At 51.9% G+C, this 20,017-nt stretch overlaps 1 protein-coding gene across 1 annotated transcript in view; it reads right to left on the bottom strand.

Annotated features, from left to right (window-relative positions):
• The window catches only part of LOC144114797 (uncharacterized), a gene marked incomplete in the record, with an annotated part of 203,632 nt that overhangs the window by 160,825 nt on the left and 22,790 nt on the right, over positions 1–20,017 (bottom strand). Inside the window, 1 exon segment of the mRNA XM_077648759.1 lies at positions 51–313. Coding sequence (XP_077504885.1) covers positions 51–313 — 263 coding nt within the window.

Here is a 20,017-nt window from a genome sequence, read left to right as displayed (position 1 = left end):
AATCCCTGCGCACACACGCCGCCACTGACGGCGAGGAGGGCGACACTCACTCTTCTTCTTGGGCTCGTGGTCCTGGACCTGCGCGGCCTGCACATGCTGCGGCTGCGGTTGCTGCTGGAGGTCCATGATGGCCCCCAGCTGGGTGGAGCCGTAGACGTCCTCGTGCGGAGGCAGCGGCTGCAGAGGCCCCGCCGCGTACGACACAACCTGCGCCGACGGGTCGCCCGGGTACAGCATGTCGGCGTCGCGGAACTCCAGGCCGCCTTCCTGCAGCAGCTTCAGCTTGACGTCGTTGTAGTTGCTCGGAGAGGACCTGCGCAGAAGGAATGCCTTCAGTGTCTGGACGAGGCCCACGCAGAGGTTTATGTGACCACCCCGGAAATGATATTTCGCGTGGTTCGTGTCTTTTACGGAAGCGCTCTCGTACCCCATGCGGCTTGTTCAAACGAGCTGAAATGACCGCGAAAATGTACCGTCAATGGGGCATTTGCAGCTGTTGTCGGTAGATTCGCAAGCTAGTTGAATCGTCATTCATTGTCATCAGCAAGGCTTTCAACGCTCAACTGCGCGAGTGCTCCTATAGGACAAGAAGCCTCTTGTCGTTTGTCTGAAAAATTCTGAGGGCACTTAAGTCTCCTCACGTGGAGGAATGCGAAAGCATGTGCTTTGAGGATAACTTGTCGCCTCTATTTGCTCCTCTTTTTCCTCTAAGGTGGATTTCAGGAGAAGGTTCGCACAGTAACTGTAATTAAATCCCCCTATCAGCTCAATGACACATTTTGGTTTTTCGAATCTGGCGCCCATTGCTGCTTTCCCGTCCACCTACTATATCCCTGTCCAGCCTATTCAGCCGTCCAAAAGACTTTTGCTTCTAATTAATTTTACTAATTACTGTATGCCAAACTTTATTGCTTGAATAATTATCACTCATCAAACACATTTCAATCCATGTCAAACTTTCTTTGCAGTCCTTTTTGCCTATTTTCCACTATTCTGTCGTCCACGGTTGTTTTCCCATCCACTGACTATATCGACGTCCACGCTATTTCGGCGGCTTTTCGACTTTTTTGGCTCTAATTAATCAACTAATCAACCTATCGACACCAAATTTTGTCGCACATCAACCTCACATCATTCTCTATCGATTACAATCATTCGTTTGATCCTAACTGTTCTGAGAACGACACAACGGCTGCCGACACATTTTGCGGACACGACCTCGCCGACATACTCAAGTAATGCTTTTGCATTAAAAAGTGCATGGCCTGTTTCTGTTGTATGCGAATCACCCCCTGCAGAACGCGGTGCATAAAAAAAAAATGACGACTGAAATATATCTGAAGCGCATTCCTCGTGGACTTACATTCGAATATTGTTAAACCTTTAACGCTATTTTTGTATGTAGTCTCTGATGCCTTCTGACGACCAACCGTTTGATGTGAAAGAATTAGAAGGGTCATGAAGGCGAAAACTGTCCGGCGTCGGTGCATGTGTGAGGCCTGCACCCACCAACTGTGGCAGGTGGTTTTTAGGGCGATTACCCTTTCTCCATCTGCTACCTGCTACGGTTGGCAGGTGGCAGGTGGAGTGGGAGGCAGCTCCCCTCTCCACTGGCAGGAGACAGGAGGGAGACGCCGGAATAAGAATGACTCAGCGAAAATGAAAGTGAGTAAGAATGACTCCGTAAAAATGAATAAAAGGAGCGATTACGAATAGAAATGGAATACGAGCAGAATCAGACCTGGAATAGAACAGAATTCGAATAGAATCGGAATTTGAATAGAATCAGAATTGGAGTAGATCGGTGAGTGAAAGGCAATGAATTCAGAATTGGAATGAAATGGAGAATGAAAGAAAAGTGCTATCGCATTTCCTTCACACCAGTTTACTTGATCGCTCCTAAATTTCGATCGAGCTAAATCCGCTTGAGCGGAAGATCTGACGGCATGGAGCAGCAAGATTATACTCCCGGGTTCCAAAAGTTCGTCGGAGGAGTGCAGTGTCAGAAGTGAACGTTTTCGGGAACAGGTTCTTTTTGGCGTCGAAAGTAAACATTCTACCTCTGCCTCTTTACTAGCGTGGAATTTTCACTATACCGTGGAATTTTCACTATACTCGTGTTCGGCCCGTACATCGCCTGCGAAACCTACCACTAGAGAGTTTTAGCATAGCGGAGACGTATCAGCGTATGGAAGTGCACCAGGTTAACGTATGCTTTCTGCTCACGCGCTATATAGCAGGGAGTGGCGGGGCGTGCCCCTGCCACAGCCAAAACTCTCCACTGACTTTGTAGCTGCGAACGTACTTTGAATTTGCGAGTGCATGTGGCGTGAGGAATCAGGAGTCACCTGTGTGCCCTATCCCGGGCCATTCGCTTGGTCTTTTACAGCACAAAGTTACACGTAGAATCCGGAAGCCACATTATTTTTTTTCGTCCAATGTTTTCAAACAGACTTTCCGAAGTGACGGCGCATCCAAACTGAGAATTTCCAGTGTCTGCAGGGTCGGCGAAGTATACACAAGAATAAACCGGCGCTTGCTCCAGACAGAACGTGTCGTGACCGGGGAAAGAAAGGCGAAATCGTCAATCGAAGGAAAAGGTGATTTCTTTTCAAGGGTATAGAGCCCCTTTTCTACCTTCCCGTCTCGGAATCGCAACATCTCTCCAAACTGATGGGCCGCACGTTCTCTTTATTTTCTTCTTTTTTTTTTCCGCGGCAGATTCGCTAGCTGGAGACGCTCGAATAAGTAAAAATTGCGTTTCCTATAGGAGCGCCCCCCCACTACACATCGTACAGACGCGGAAACGGTTGGGCCGCGTGAATAGAAAAACGCCCAAACATCGAGCAGCGGCCTCCGGGAAGCGGCGCCCAGGGCGGCGAAAATTTTCGCCAGAATTCGTGCAAGGGTCGCGCTTGCACTCCAATTCACTACACACGCACGTGCTGCCGCATTACGTTTCGATCTTTCCACTGAAAGGAGCCCAGAAGAGAGAAAACTCGACCACTCCGTTCCTCGGCTTCATCTTTCTTTTCTCTCCTTTTTCTGTTGCCCCCCCCCCCCCCCCCCCCCTCCAGCTCCCGAACTTGGCGCTTCCCTCGTAGAGATCTCCGGCATCGTGACAGCGAGAAGCGCCGCACCACTTCAAAGACTCAAAAATGGCGTTCGTGATCTGCTTAGCCGGTGGGCGCCGGCGGCGCGCATTCCGCGGTTCGAGAAGCCGGTTCGCCAGTCTCCGGTTCGAAATGCGTGCGCTCGGGTGAAATTGAAACTTTTACTCCCGCGCTAGCAACAGCTCCCCCGCCGTCCGGCGCCGTGTTTGTTTTCTTTTTTTTTGTTTGGAGCCGGGTTGCCCGTAGGATCAGCGTATCTGCAGCCTCCGGCGAAGCTGGCGACTTGAAAAGGTGTGCCGGTGCCTCCTGGGCCAGGCGGCGGGGTCTGCTCGCCTGTTTCCGAAGTTGAGCGCGGCCAAGGCGCCTTCGGCTTTTTCTTTTTTCGCCCAGTCTGTTCGCGAGGGTAAAGATGGCCGATAATGGTGTAAGGACACAGTATATCTCTTGGTGGCGCTGGCAGCGTATTACGTGGATGGGGCAGAGCCCCGGAGGCTTTCAGGAGACACGCGCGCTTGACGACGGCGGCGAAAAGTTGAATCGACCCAGTAGTGGAAATGGGACCCTTAAGTCCGCATAAGATCCTGTTCGATTCACGAGAGCCCCATTCAGTGACCGGACAGGTAAAGCCCTTTGCGTGGGCTGCGCACTTGCTCCTCTGACAGTTCCGGAAGCGAGAGCCACTCAGCAGCAGCACTGATCCATCGGCGAGGCTGGCAGAGAAGATCGATTTCGCCACAGACGACGAGCATTTTCCCTTCGCAACTAGCCCCTAAGAGTTGCCAGTAGAAAGCTGGAGAGGTTCTTATATCTGTTCTTCTTCGACAACTGCTACGGTGGTGGTGCACAGAGTGTCTTCGTAGAACGTTTCGCGGTAGGCAGTTTTTGATCCATAGTAGGCTGCATTGTAAAAATCGACAGGTAAGACAAAAATTTTTCCCGGCAGAGCGCGTTATCGGTCGCGAGGTCTATGCTGTATAACAAGCACGTTCAGTTTATACTTTAACTCGCTGGTTTGATTTAGCCATGTTTATTATCCTGCTTTGACTGCTTACGCCGACAGCGACGATTACAGTCACCGCGCTCGACTACCATCTTATAGTTACCTAGTCGCCGGGGAGAGGAGGTAATGCTGGTGCCTTCCCTATGTTCTAGGTGGTCCTGAACAGTCACGGTATTTGGAGAGAGGGGTTACAAATTCGGAAGCCGGCTGCGATTGGTGTTGGAAAGTGGGGGAAGTGACGACAATACTCCGGGATAAACTGGCTGCATAGCGTTCCTTCTCTCAGATGTGATGGGAAAGCCACCCATAACAGACCCTGATGCTGCACAAGCGTCACGCCTCCGCCGCCTCCAGTTCTCGCTAAATTTCGGGTAACATTGACATAGCGACATTTATTTATTGGATATTTTGTGTTCTTCTAATATTGCAAAGCATGACGAAGAGAGAGAAGATGAGTAATATTGGCTTTTGTTTAACGAGACGAAACACGATCCCTTGAATGAGGCAAGGCAACCACCTACAACTAGTCACTGACACTGTGCGCTATTGCATTGTCTTTCCTCAATGACTAAATATGTGCGTCAAAACTAAAGTAAAAATATCAAAACAGCCGCATCGATGAGAGATGCGACAGGTAGGGATTTGCAGTTGTGTACAGACAAAAAGAGGTTTAGAGTGTAGAGATGCTCAATTAACTGCTGGCTTGTAGACCACCTGCAGCCAGGTATGGTTGCTAATTTCCAAAGCGCTCTCACTCACGATGGAGGCCTGCGCCATTAGGCCGAGCATGGCCTACTGACATCGCCCTGCCTTTAAGCATTGCCCGCAGCTGTGCTTGCTATACGTTACGTTTTGTCCAGGTTTGCTTTCACTCTATGGACCTCTTCGGGCAGGACAGTCAGTAATTATTTTTGTTAATGGCAGCAATTATAACCTCCAGGCGCGGGTGTAATACCCCCATAGAGGCGAGAAGGCAATGCGAAGTAAGCACTCAGGCGCCGGGCCAAGGCTTCTGAGTGAACCGTGAAACTTCCGTAAGGCCGGGTTTTCTTTCCCTTGGCTCATTTCGCAGTCCGGTCTCGCATGTTAAATGAATTTGTCGCGCCCCGCGCTGCAGCAGCTTTACAGGAACTGAGGACGCCACTCTTGGGCAACGTCGCCGAAACGTGCAGTCAGGCCATGGGGTGCATCAAAACTTCTCGAGCGCCCGCACTCGATTTGCTTGCAGGAGGCTAACGCTATCGTGCGCTCACCCGCGCCACCTCGTGAGCATGCCGCCTCTGTAGGAGTGTATATGTACGACAAACGGCTCGCCTTACTCAGGCGCGGCCGCCCGCTGCTGGCTGCTGGGCTGCTGGCGACGCTGCAGCGTCGCCAGCAGCCCATGTGCTCGCGATGCGTGCGGACACGGTGGTAACACAGACGTGATGCGCATTATCCTTCGTGACGTTTTTTTGCGGGTCAGGTTGCCGCAATTCCGCGAGGCGCGGCTTGTCTCGCCCATTTCTTTTTCTCTGCAGCCAGCGCCTATTTCTTGGCTTCTTTTTTCTCTGGTGCTGACTGTTTTATTTTTTCCCCTGCGTTATTTCCATACTCCTCTGCCCGTTCTTCTCCCTTATGGATCGGGGTGGGAAACTGGCATGCGCGCCGCGCACTTCCTCGTTTGCCGGAGGAGGCCCCAGCGCGCGCAGCAACATGATTACCATGCGTCCACGTGGCACTGAGCGGCCCCGGCCAATCTCTGCGTGTTGGCTCAGGCGGGTGTCGCTGTCCCTGATTGGCCGAAAGCAAAGCTAAATAAAACAAGGGCATCCTTGTTTCACGCAAGCGTGGTAACAGTGCAATATTCGTTGCCGGGCCGGCATTTCGTGGCCGTGCCGTGGATGTATGGCTGACATTTTGCGCTTGCGCCAGTTACGATGCTTGCGTGCACGAGTGCAGCCGTACCGGGAGCTGAACCATGCAGGCGATGAAGGCGACTGTGCGTTGCACCGATGGAGATGTATATGCGGTCATATACAAGCCACGTACAAACAACTGCCTGAGAGCTCGCCGTTGTTACGCAAGGCATAGCAACGCTAAATCACCGAAGAGGAAGACGCCGCACTCGAAGAGCCGCTGGTCGCTTCTGTTGCAGCATGCTATCGCAATGCAACAAGGGGCGCGCGAAGCTGCTCCTCTGTCTACGTGGTCGGTCGGTTCGCAGCCACAGCTACTCGTGCTCGTTGGTGCCGGGAAGCCTGTACCGAATCGTTTTTTACAGGCGTGCCTATTGTCTGAGGCCTTGGTTTCTTTCAGCAGATTTCCTTTATGAGGACGCACTCGTTGCGCGCAAGAACTGGCGCACTAGCGCGCATGCTTGGAGGAAAGGGTCCCACGACTAATGTTCTCGACCATTTGTGATAAAACCTAGGAACACCGTTCCATATTGCCTCCTCGCTAAGCGTTATCTGTGCACACTACAACTTAGCCAACCAGATTTTTCTCCTCATGCACGTTGTCATCAATGCTCGTTGGTAGTGCGGCAGCCGAGCTCCGACAAGGTACCTGTTGTCCATGTTTTTTTTTTTTTCTCGTTTCATTTTCAATGTCGCTTTCTGATGGAGGGCTCCGCGTCTCGCCCGGTCCGCACGAGGGCAGCTGTCCTCGGTCCCGCGTGCACCGGGCCCCGCGAGCGACGAGCGCGATCCGTATGTCACACACGCCGCACTGGCCTTGACCACCTTGTGCAACGGAGACCGCGCCTCATCACCCTCGGAACCAGCACGACGCGGCCTTCGCGGCCCAAAACGAATGCGCCGATAAAGCGCGGCCCGTAACCACCACCCAGCCGCCCACTGCGCGCCGCAGCAGCAGAAGCCTGCTGACGGCGGCTACCGGACGCGGCGGAGGAGAACGCGCAGGCTGGCGGGCGAGGGCCTCTGGTGCGCTCTTTGTTGGCGCGGAGCGGCCGCTCGTTACACAAGTGGGGAGGCGCCGCTGACTGGCTCCCCTCCCCCGCCGTCATCGGTGCGCTGAGCGATAGGAGGGGACAAGGTGCATGTGGCGACCATCTACATCTTCGCGCTTGCCCTCTGACTCGCGGCGAAGGAGAGAGACTGGGTAATAACGTAAAGAGAAATTAAAGCCCGACACACACGGCATAGCGGCCATGTCATGTATTTTGCGTTTTTTTTTTGTTAGTAAGGAGATTAAGATTTCAAAACATTGTTGGAAGCTTTCGCCTTCCGCCGACCCTATACTAAAATTCCTGTGGACTGTCCTGTGTGACAACGAAACTAGACGCCACAAGCGGCAGCAACAATCATTTCATATTACGTAAGTTAGAAGAGCGGTAACGCATCATGCTGAAAAGCCGCTGCAGGCAGATGGCTGTTGTGAACGTGGGACATTAAACTTGCCAAAAACTGGCCAGATTTAGCGAAAGAGTTTCTTGTGGCGAAGATTCACTGTATGACTGTTGACCACCGTTGTTTTCGCACATTAGGGACAGCAGCGCCTGAGCATTATCCAACTGTAGGAGTGCGTCCAAGACACCCGGTCTGAGGAGCCTAGTTGATGACAGCTTAATTAAATAGAGAAAAACTTGGGACATAAACCATTCCGAATGAAAGAAAATAAACAATAAACAACGAGAAAGAGGAACCGGGGGGGGGGGGGGGGGGGGGGCCTCGTCCGGTCTCGCCGATCTCACCGAAACCGCACGGCGTCCGCTCCTCGCAATGAGCGGCACGGGAGATCCTTGCGCAAAGAAGGGAGAGCGCATCAGCGAATTCATCGCGCGCTGCTCGAAACAAAGGGGCACGCCACGCCGGTGGCACAAAGGGTGGCCAGTGCCTGACATGACTTTGAAACTAAAGGCACGGCGGCGGCGGACGAAGCGGGGTGGGGGCCGCGGACGGTGGTGGGGGAGGAAGCCCGCCGCCTCCCCTTGACCCTCGCTGCCGCAGCAGCCTTTCCTGTCCTTTGATCTGGACGAACAAAGCACCGTCGCGGATGAAGGTGGGGGGCGGGGGGAGGGGGTGTTAGGAATACGCGCCGGGCTCTTGCTAGCTGCAGGCCCAGGCTTGGCGACGACGTCGAGCCTTGGCGGTCACCGGCGAGTTCATTGTGCGGCGGCGTCGGCGATTTTCCAATTGGAGTGGCCCCGCCGCCGTGATTCAGCTGCGGCGGCTGGCCCTCCGCACGAGGCAGCGGCGCCGAAGGACCCCCTCCCCCCGGCGGCGTGTTTGTTTTTCCCGAGCCCCGCGAGTGAGGAGCGCGCGCTGCTCAGACGGCGCGAAAAAGGTTGCCGTCGGTTTAATTGGGGGTCAACCGGCGGACAGGACGCGCAGGTAGTCGTCTCATCCCCACTTTCCCGTTTCGCTGTCGTTACCTTTTATCACCCGGAGCACGTAACGACGCTGCTCCCTGTCGTCCTCACTATTTTGGCTTGCCTTTGTGGTCTACACGACATGCGGCGAGCCGGGCAAAAAGAAAGGCTGTGCGGGGCATCACCGCTGACTTGGCTTGCACGGAAAACGGTGCGCTGTACACAAGCACGTTGCGGCTGCGCAAATAATGATTTTCTGGGTTAATGCTGTGGTGAGGTGTTAGTTTTGGAAGGATCTACGAATCACACGCACTTCAGTAATGAAATACAGTCGTGCCCCGTTAAAACGACCCGCGTTTATATGGACTGCTCAAATTATGGACAGTTTATTAGGGAACCAAACTATTTCAAACTATTACGCCTCGTTAATATGGAAACTCGCTGGCTGGACAATCTAAAGGGTGGAAATGGTTTTGTTTCATGCGGGATTTAACGTCCCAAAGCGACTCAGGCTATGAGGGACGCCGGGTGGAAGTGCACAGAGGGGTCCATGCATTTTTTGCCGCATTAAATATGGACAGCTGCGAGAAGACGTCGACTGCTCCCTCCAGATCTTAGCAAGAGGCAGTGTGAAAATGAAAATGCCTGAATGATGGCTTTTTTTCTCTGTGTCTTCCGTTGACAGGCCTTAAGATTTGCCGTACTGCATGAATGACTGTGAAAAAAAAGAAAAAGAAAACTCTTCTGCAGCTTGCGCTGCGTTGAAAGCTGTATTGAGCAGCTGTCAACCTACTGAGAACAGCTATGTACAGTCTGTTCGTGGAATATGTGAACAGCAGTAGGAAGTCATCCCGCCGTGATCGCCAAAACGGACCACTATACTGATATACAACTCAATATCAAAGGGGCTTTTCCTCGCCAAAGGACCCGCCTTCCAGACAATGGCGTCGGCCGATTCTCATGAACCTGCTGGCGTGATAAAGCAAGGAGGGGCGTGGCAATGGAGGGGGGAGACTAGCGCCAACCACGGAGGGAGGGGACTATATCCCCTTTCATCTGCCACTCCTTGCACTGTTACGATAGCAGATTCGTGAGAGTCGACAAACCCCATTGGATGGAAGAGGGTGCTTTGACAAGGAAAAGCCGCTTCGTTCTTGAGTTGTTTTCGACTATAGGCGAATCAGACCGCCTCACATTGCCTTTAAAATAAGGGCGACTAGGATAATGCAGTTTTAAGTAACAATATTTTGTCTATTTTCAACTTCACTACTAACCATGTATGCACAGAAGGGGACCTTAATAATATCGTGTTCTTTCATAACGTGTTTTTTTTTTGTTCTCTCTCTTCACAATTCGTTATTATGGACGATTTGCTTTATGGGCAGTTCTGTCCGGCCCGGGGACCAAATGGCCATATAAATGAGGCACGGCTGCAGTCCTATTTCTATGCGTAAAATATAGAAAATGGCGGAGCTTAAGTTTAAAATGCAAGCACACACAACCACCAGTCCCGTAAAACGAGTGACGCAGTCGTCTCAGAGCAGCGAATAGAAACCGCCGAGTAACGCTAAGCATAACAGTGCACGGATCCGTAGCTTGCTCGGCCCTGTCCTGTTGAGTCATACATAACAATAAACAAAATAAAAAAAAGCTGTTCAGAGGAAGGCACCTGCCGTTTTGTAACATGACCTCCACTGCATATAATTGTCTTGGTTGTCCGCATGTATCGCCGTAAACAGCACCGCACAAGTGAAACAATCGTATAGAAGACTTGCTGTGGGGCAGGTTGGCTTACGTTGGTTTACGTCGGTTTACCATGATCCTCGGCACGTGACAAAAAAAAAAAAGAATCATGCTATGAGTGTTTTCGCTTTGTTGCCGCAGCTTACCTAGTCAACAGACACGGAGGTCTGACTCGTGCACTTTTTGGCGTTGTTTGCGTGGACGACATTTACCCTCAACCTTTTGCAATTATTGCAACCAGTGCGCGCACGCAGTTAGCTATGAGCTATGGACACACCGGACCGGCGGCTGCTCATCGTTAACGGCGCGGAATAAGAAGCAATGTGAATGCGAGCCAGACGAACAGAACGCGAGCAGAAGTTGAAGGTGACGAGAGGTGGAGGGTTCCCAAACGATTTGAACTTCACCTCGAAACAAAGCGATAAAAAAAAATGAGACAGGAATGCAAACTCCCACAAAGAACTTATGGAATTAGTTTCAGAGCGCAACGATGGAATGCCGCGAACAAAATAAACCGAAGCAGCGTAAAATCAAGTCAAAGAAATCGTCTGATGTTGCATGGACGTTCACGCATTCATAAAGAATGATGTCCGAAATCCATCGAGTGTCGCACTGCGTTCCGCGTGTCCGTGTTCGCACACGAAAGCCGGAACAAACCCGAACAAAGAGTCTGCCGTTGGTTCACGGCTGTGCTAGCGGCATGATTAAAGCGCCGCCATTAACTTGCCACCACTGCTTCATTTGAGAAAGAAGACGCCTCGTGTGTTAAGCCACTTAGATCTTTGACCTTGGATGGCTGCGGCTTCTGCTTGCCATTGCGCGGAGCTAACGCGTGCGTATCGATAACGAATGGCTGCTGGTGCGCAGCGCTGGCAGCTTTTCGTCCTCCTTCTTGGAGTTTTTACTCGCCCTGGCCCCTTGCAGACTGCACTCCGCGAATTGAAATGCCTCCGCGCTCACACATGCCTGGGCTGCATGGGAGAAAATAATTGGAGTGGCCCCTTGCGCTCCCGTTGCCTGTTTGTTGTTGACAGCCGCTGTGACAACGCTGGAACTTCTTCGGTCATGTAATATTTTTGAGGCGCATAACATGAGCAATTGCTGGCGTTACAACCAACACGAATACGTCATGGCTCTATTTCGCTGCCCGAGTTGAGTTGTTTTTCCTATGCCCTTTCGAGGTGACCGCGACAGTAATCGTTACTGAATAGTTAATGTGCGCAACAGCTAGATGCCTCGCTAGTTAACATGCCTCGCTCGAAGAGGAAACCTTGATGAACGATCATATATTCCCGCTGCAAGCCTTTGCTTTTGCGAAGACTTTTGGAATGAAGAAACATCGTCTATCGCAGCCGCCTTTCGCACTACATTCCGCTCAACATTCATTACTTGTCGCCACATTCTCGTCCAATGGCTTAAGCCTTTTTGAAAGAAAAAAAAAAAGCTCTGGTGCATTCGCACTTTGAAAAGTTGTTTAGAAGAGCAAGTCTTTGAAATTCCCGTTCCTTTGTTTGCAATTAATGTCCACAACGACTGATTTTGAGATTTCACATCACTAACCTGACCACATCGAAAGTAAAATTTCACTTCCGTTAGTTTTTCTATGACCCAATTTAGTTGCACACCACCTGCTTCATTGTCGAAAAGAAAAAAAATATATTAACCCCCATATTCCACACTTGAGACACATTTGCATTCGGTTCACGGTATGTCCGTCTGCTGAATGGCCGCGCTTGAGCCTCCACCTGTTTGCGTCTGCTTTTTGAACCACTGCTTTCAATTCCCGTCAGACGCAGCCATGGAGTTCGACACGCATTTAAGTGCACCACAGTATAGTTCGGTAGCTCCGGCGTGTCTTCTGCTGATGGCGGCACATAGGCCGGCTTATACAGGGCTGCCACTATATATCCCTTTCGTCGGTTCTTCTGAAAAGACGTGAATAGTAATGATGCGCGATTACCGTATACGCTTTTCAAAATATAGCTGTGTTCTGGAAGCTGATTTTGCTTGACGTTTTTTTTTTCTGCCAAAAATAAATATTCGCCACGGACATCGTTGGTGTTCTTTACCGTTTTGCACAAAAAGGGTCGGTGCGCCTGCCTGTAATTAGTAGTCTGCACACTACCCGTTGGTTTGTTTGCAAGCTGATTAGCTCTTCCAGTTGTCGTACGAGTGCCGCCAATTGTGCATTGAATATGTAGCAAAATATTCAGCGCAGTAGGTTCGCATTAGGACTAGCCATCGAAGAGACCAATGTCTCGTTCGATCCTCAAGTATCGTGCATGATCTTCACAGCGGTTACATTGTGGTCACACGGACCGTTCCCATGGACACAGCTGTGTGCGGCCACAACAGTTAAGCGGTAAATAGGTAACGCTGCAGCTTTACATTTCCAAGCTCGTCTCCCGAACGCGGCTCCCTTAAAAGCTTACGTAAGTGAACGAAACGGTAAGGTGAGCACTCGCTTTGTCGCAAATTCTGATTCTCAGCAGCATGCACGTAAGTATGGTCACCTCAATAATAATAATATTAATTGGTTTTTTTGGGAAAGGAAATGGCGCATATATCTGTCTCATATATCGTTGGACACCTGAACCGCGCCGTTAGGGAAGGGATAAGTTATGGAGTGAAAGAAGAAAGGAAGACATCCATTTGTTACGCTTCAGACGCAGCAGCTAATTGTTCCATTGTAACATTATTCTTTACTCGGTAATTAAGGTTATTCTTTACTCGTTAGTTAAGGTTATTCTTTACTCGGTCGTTAAGGTTATTGTAAAATTTAAGTTGCATCGATCCTCCTTATCGTTCAAACTCTTCGTTATATCCTGTTGTCCGTCCATAGTGGCTGAATCTTGACCGCCATCGAAGGCTCGGCGTCTGCGCACGTTATAACATCGTAGACTTAAAAGAAATTCGGCACACCTGACGCTTTTTTCATGAATCGAGCATGAAGAGCTCAGCGAGATACGATTACTTCGCCTAAAAGTGGCGATTAATTGAATGATGGAAGGAATTACCAGTCAATGTGCGCGTCCGTATAATAATAACCAATCGTTTGCTACGCATGTGTTAGCGTCGGCGTCGTCGCAAAGACCGGCCTTACTACGTTGATCATAAGGCACACAGTGTATATATCGGCAGTATCGTAGAGAGCAGACGGCAAGCTCTCCCGCAGACGCGCCGTAGCCTTCCAGTAGCTCTCACTGGCTCCGCTGTGTACTCTCAGCACGAAGGCCTTCCACTCCCGTTTTTAGTTACTCTTTCTCGTGCGCGGCTTGCGTCGCGAACAATGATTACAGGCTATCGCCGACTTATTGACAATTACGGGGGCTACAGGAACGGCCGGGTGCCGGAAGGGGCAGGGTGCGTTTATCCCCGCGGCAGCCGCAGCCCTTGGGGCAGCGATGGCAGCGACGACTGCGGGCGAGCACCGCGGCTCGCGTGGCTGCAGCAGCAAGAGTGAAGCGACGCCGCCGCCGGCGCTGCGGTGCAATACCGCTTTCTTCCGCGAGGCGCAGCGTCGCTGAGTCTGGCTGCCAATTAATTCACAGAAAAAGCGTATGCCCTGCCTCGAAGCCCTAGGCGGCGGCGTTGTGCAGGCGCTTCTGGGAAGAGCGAAGCGCACAGCGCAGCGATATCGAAGGGGGCCGCGCCGCAAAGCAGGGAAGAAGCTTGCGAGGGCGAGGCGCGAATAAAAGGTCGCCCCCAGCAGAGAGCGCCGGTCGCATCGTTTCGCGGGCCTGTTTTGCCCACGAGTGGCAGAGCCAGTGTTGCAGGGTGTATGCGCTGCACGGGGAGTGTTTAGGAGTGCGCGACTTCAACTCTTCTTGTTCCTTCGAGGCGACGCCTCTGACGTGCAGCATGCGCGCGCGTCTCTGCGATGCACGGCGGGCGGAGGAGGGGGAGGCACGGAGCGGGGTCGCCCGCTTCAGCCAGCACCACGGCGAGCTGCCGCAAGCGCGGCATTCCTTCGGCGCTGGCGACGACGCAGAGCTCTCCGGCTTGGAGACCAAGATGGATTCTCTTCCGTCCTCACTCGGCGTGATAATTTGAAAGCCAAATCAGACGCGAGTGCGTGCGCCTTCGCGCTTGTGCCTGTTTCGCGTGTCCTCCTCTTTCTGTTTCATTTTTCCTTCGCACTTTTTATTATTTTTTTTGCAGCCCCTTCTTTACGTTCACATCTTCGTCTTCCTCCACCCGTCCTCGCCCGCGCGTCGAAAACTCGCGAGACGTGTCAGCGCCAGCACCACCGTCAGGCGGCCTTTGCATTTTGTTTGACCCTTTTTTTTCTCTTGTTTTTGTTCGCGCGCGTTTACGTGCTCACCTCGGGACGGAATTTTAAGGTGCCACATCACGAACCCGACTCGCTGAGCGGGTGTATTTTTCAGCGTCGCCGCCACGTTTCCCGCCGATTCCATATATCCTTCGTTCTTTTCTTCGCATATATTTTTCTTGCGCGCTCGTTCGTTTCTTGATCTCGTCTCAGCAGTATATACTACCGGCATTGGCCCGCAGTTTCCTTAATATTTAATATGCGTTGTTCTTTCTTTTCCTTCTTTTTTGTCCCACGGCTTGCGAGATCTGCTCAATCTGCCGCAGAGCGTGCTCGTATGTGTGTCACGAGACATGTAGCCCCGGGAATCATAGAATGTTCGCTTCGCAACACTAAAGGGCCAACCGTGTACGCTGCGGACAAGCGTACCTTGAAGTTACTAAACGTACTTTTTGTTTTCTTTTCTGGTTTACAAAGTTTTCCTATAGTGAAGCTATCGGCTTCGAACTATGGGCTGCCGCACGAACGCTGCGCTGTGCTGAGCGCTCTTAGCACATATAGAGCTATATATACAGCATGGATACCACTGATTTGCTCTTAAAAGTCCAGTTAGGAACATTACATAAAGAGGGGGGTGCAGATAGAGTTGTTCAGCGGTCATACGCACAGACAAGTAAAATAAGCAAGCTTATCAAAAGGGCTAGCAAATCAGAACAATCAAGCCGAGACAAAATGTGGCAATAGCGTGTCGCAGTATACAAACTAAGAAGGAATAGTGCAGTAATGCACGCTAATCGGATTGCAGTAGAATGTAACTGAGGAAGAAGAGCAAATAAAAATTACAGTTAATGATTGAAGTGGCCAATTAGAAGCTGCCTGGATCTTGAAGGATTAGCCTCAACGACAACGTGCATCAGTCTCAGTGGAAATTCACGTACGCTAAAGGCATAGCCCTGTAATTTCCAAGCTCTGAGTCAGCCAGCGCATTCAACGCATGCTAGGCGCTGCACTACGTGTGCTATAGCGAACTACAATGCCCATCGCAGGGACCACGTCTAGAGTTGCCATTCATGGGCGCAGGCGAAACGCCAGAATGCATTAAAAGGGTGTTCAACTGAGCTAGTCGGTTCATACTTGACGCTGGTCGCAGCAGAAGGGTTATGACGAGGACACAGAAAGGAACGAGCAAACAGACGTGGACATCGCCAGCGCACGCGACCAACAGCAGGCCTATAACGTCACGCACCTGACGTGCAAGATACAAATTCGCCTCCTCGTGCCCCTCCGTGTAATTCTGTCACCAACAAATGAGCCGGAAAAGAAAGACGGCAAAAAAAAAAGTTGACAAACGCCAGGAAAGCCGCAGAAAACGACCAGCGGTTTGCGTAGGCACATCTGGCAGCGTTCCCTCCAATCAGTGCCTCGCCTGTCGCCGAGGGACGATCCGCCGCATAATGGAGTGAGGAAGCCAAATCAAGAGAGCGCTTGCAGTCCCCCGCGCGCGTATGATGGGATGCAAGGGGAGAGGGCTAGCTCATCGATTACGCCCGGTACTGGGCCTCCGCTTGGGCCCCATAGCGCGCACTCCCCGAGCCGGGCGCGCAGCCAGGCGGCGCCAAGTTATGCCGGCCGCACTCGCCGCGTGATCTGTCCCCCGCGATGTGGGCCCGCTTCGTGGCGTTTTCATTCGAGTGGCCGCGTCGCCAGAGCGCTCCCGCGGGACCTCTTCCGCACAGCGTCCCCATTGGGCCCGCGCTTCCCCCCGCGACCCTCATTCGTATGCTGGCCTCGCGGGCGCGTTGGGCGTCACTCCCCATACGGGGTACGTGAGGGGAGACCGCCCCGAGCCCGATACTTCCAAAGTGCTAGACGCGTTACGCGGACCCTTTCAGGGTGTGCGGTGTCTGTATTTATGCTTTGTCCAATGGGGCGGATAAAAAAACAAACAAGCAGCTGAAGGAGCCCTCGCTTTCACGCCTATTTTGACGGAGACTTTCAAAATACACGTTATAAGACTAAAGTCCAAAGAAGGCACTCCTGCATAGTTTTTTTTTTCATTTTCGCTTTCTTCTTTCACTCCCTCCCTTATCCCTTCCCTTACGGCGCGGTTCAGGTGTTCAACGATATATGAGACAGATACTGCGCCATTTCCTTTCCCCAAAAACCAATTATTATTATTATTAGTCGCAGAATGTAATTAGCAGCCATCTGAACGCCGTTTGGCGACGCCAGTGACAGCTGAAGAGTTTGGCCGAACAAGTCTGGTTTAGAGCCGCCCACCGTATAGTGTACGGTGCTCGAAACGGTGCGCTCAGCGATTCGTGAGCCGCCGCTTTTCTTTCTGAAACAAACAAGAGATTAAATCGGCCTCCGGCTCCTGTTTCCTGGGCGCGCGACTAGCTTGAAATGGCGACGCTGGCGGGAAATAATCATCACGTGTTCCCCGTTCGGTCCCAAGGCCAAAACAATCTTTTTCTTTCTCGTTGAGTTTGTTATACCCAAGGATACTGATTTCATTTGCACCCGTGCCGTTGTGCATGTGACCGTTATAATTCTGTAGTTTATCCCAGAAACACTCTGGTACCGATGCTAATCTTCACTAATTAAACAACAATTAGGCGGTGCTATAGGACTGTTCAATTAACAGTTATGCTGAAGTAGTAGGATACAACTTAAAAATCTGAAGTTACTAGCACTGGACCACGGTCCGCGGAGTACTTTATTACTCCGCCGCCCAATCACAATAGTAAACGAAATCAACTTTTTAATCTTTCAATATATTAAACAAGCCGGGTAACAAAAGTCTAGAGCTTATAATTTTTTTTTTCTTGTGATTAGCCTCTTGTTTAGGTAGCAAAAAAAAGTTTTAACTACAAACTACTTTTTTGTCATTGAGGAATTCTGTGCGGCGTTCCTGAATGTGGGCGAAGCTTCACTTAATTAAGCAGACTTAATTAAGTTGTATCCGCCTATAGTGTGACCATGGTATATATTTCTTCCTCCGAGGAAGGAGGTCTCTTCTTTTAGGCAGGAATTTTAGGCCCTGCAGCAGCACGCAATATCTGTGCCCACTGCTGAGGCTGTTTCAGCCCTATCAAACGACTGCGCCCAGTCGTCCTCCTACTCCCTCCCCCCTTCCCCCCCCCCCTCTCTCTCGCACCCCCCCCCCCCCCCCCACACACACACACACACTTTTTTTCCATGACAACCACGACAATTCTGTCGAGCTTAGCCCTTCAGTAGGCGCTATAGATAGTGCTGTGGGGTTGCCCTGTAGACCTGGCTGCCTTTCAAGTACGGAAGTTGTCGGAGGCTCCAGTTCGATTTGCATTGCCGCCGGCCATATTTTACGGAGCGAAAAAAGGCAATTTCCGCTGCTGGTGTACCGGCTGGAAAAGATTCTTGAAAGAGGAAAAACCAGTCGTGTGGAAGCAATAGACGACAACGGCACTCAATAAGATTTAAAAACGCGCGCGTGTGTGTGTGGGGGGGGGGGGGGGGGGGGGGGGGGGGGAGGAGGCAAGGAATTTTTCGTATATGTGGAAAACCATGCTGAACAGAAATTTTTTGACGAAAAAAGGTTCTAGAAATGCTTGGTTCAAATGGCACCCCTTCCCCTTCCCCCTCACCCCCCCTTTTACCAATTAATCCGTCACTGACGGTGCCAATAGAAAAGCACTAGTAAGCATTGTACTGCGCCAAATTCAAGCGCAGAATCACGGAGCTAATTTTGATGAGGGTAGAGGAAGGAGGGTCAAAGCACTTGCGAGAATTTTATGCAAGAAATGCTAATGCAAGGGAGCAAATAAGGCAAGGAAAATAATCACTAGCGAGGGATAAACACCACAGAGGGGACCGGCCAGCGAATTCTGTTCCTTCGTCGATAAAGGTGCAGCGCACGTGCCTACTGCCGATTCAACAGCACTGTTCTTTTAATTAAAGATGCATTCGCGCGGCTGACAAGTTCGCGAATGAAGGGGCGGCGTCATTACAAGTGCGGGAAAATAACTGGAAACCGCGAAGAGAGGCAAAGCTATAGATAGCGCCTTCGATGAAACACTGAGAACTGGTTATGCAAAATTCAGCCAAGAAATGACCGGAGTTTACGCTGGGAATTTCACAGGTAATTTCGCCGTGCCGTAAACTTTGTTGACGCGCATTGCAAAGAGCCTGTCGTGCTACAGCCTGTCACTTTTTTCCTCGATTTGAGCGCCTCTTTCAGACGCTGCCGATCGATAGTGCCACGGGTCGTTCCACGACAGTCTGGAATAATAAAATTAACCTAGGCGACCATTCGAAATGCTGCTTGAGGATGAAAAAAAAAATTGGGTAAGAAAAACAGAACGAAGGTTTAAGAATGGTCATATTTCAGCACACGGTAGCAAATATCAAGCGGCTGTTGAAAGGAAAAGAAATAATCGACAAGCAATGGAACGCTGGTCCTTTCCCTCGAGTATCGTACTTTCCTCCGCCGAATCTGCAACGGACCTCCGCTAAAACCCTTGCACGAGCAGGTGCCCTCCATCATCGGTGGGTGCCGCCTCCGTGCGGGTGCTTCGCAGGTGTGATGCGAGGTCATGGCTGCCCACGGGCCACGGGCGAATTCAGTAATCACAGTCTTCCTGGGAATGAGCCTTTACCGAGGGAGGCACGCTTAAAGCCGTCACACGCCTTTACCAGCGGCGCGCTTATAGCCGTCACACTGCCCCTCCCAGACTGCGCGCACCATTGTATAGCAGAGGTATATGCGTCACGCTGCTCCCGCGGCCCGTAACCTGCAGCGTTGGCAGTGTGCGCGCACATCGATATACAAGAGCGGCGTCACCGCTGTCGCGCGCAGCTGCCAAACACGCGGGCGGCGCGCGCGAGAGGAGGCCCCGCGAAGGAAGTCCGCGACAGCAAAGCAGCAGCAAGTGTCCCCGTTTCCGGTTCTCTGGCAGGTAGCTGCTGCAGCAGCCGCCGCGAGACGGGCGGCCCTGCCCCGGCGCGCCGTACCGCAGCAGCCACCGCGGAGGCCGCGCCGGTGGCGGCGGCACGGACAGCGCACGCGAGGCTATTACGGAACACAAAGAATCCCCCCCCACCGGAGGGAAAGGAAGAAACAAACGGCCGGAGGGGGGCATCAGCGCCACCTGCGAGCGCGCAGTAGCGGACCGATTCGAGAGCGCGCGTGTATCGGTGTGTCGACGCGCTACCGGAGTTAAACACGCGCTCGGTCGGCCCCTTCCTTGGCGCAATGATGTCATCGAAGGTGACCGCTCTGCGCGCGCGAGGCGAGCTTGGAAGGCGTTGTGACGGCCGATGTGCGCTCTACAGCATGTGCCACCGGGGGCAAAAGTGACAGACTCCGAGTTCCGACCCATGCCATTCTACGTGAGGGCGCCACCTGACAAAATACTTCTGCCTTGGAGACCGGCGCAGTGGGCCCGTTTGGTCACCAGAAGTGCGTTGTCAGGGGCCGTCCCTACGCAGAATAGCAACGGTCGGAACTTGCAGGGGGCGTCTGTTACTTCTGCCCCCGATGGCACATGAGTGGGTCATGTGTGCGCTGCTCGCGTGTTCGTGTCACATCCGCG

Source organism: Amblyomma americanum, chromosome 1 (genome assembly GCF_052857255.1).
Source record: "Amblyomma americanum isolate KBUSLIRL-KWMA chromosome 1, ASM5285725v1, whole genome shotgun sequence".
Taxonomy (NCBI): domain Eukaryota; kingdom Metazoa; phylum Arthropoda; class Arachnida; order Ixodida; family Ixodidae; genus Amblyomma; species Amblyomma americanum.
The sequence above is the reverse complement of the archived record's forward strand: the minus strand, read 5'-3'. Positions and strand labels throughout refer to the sequence as shown.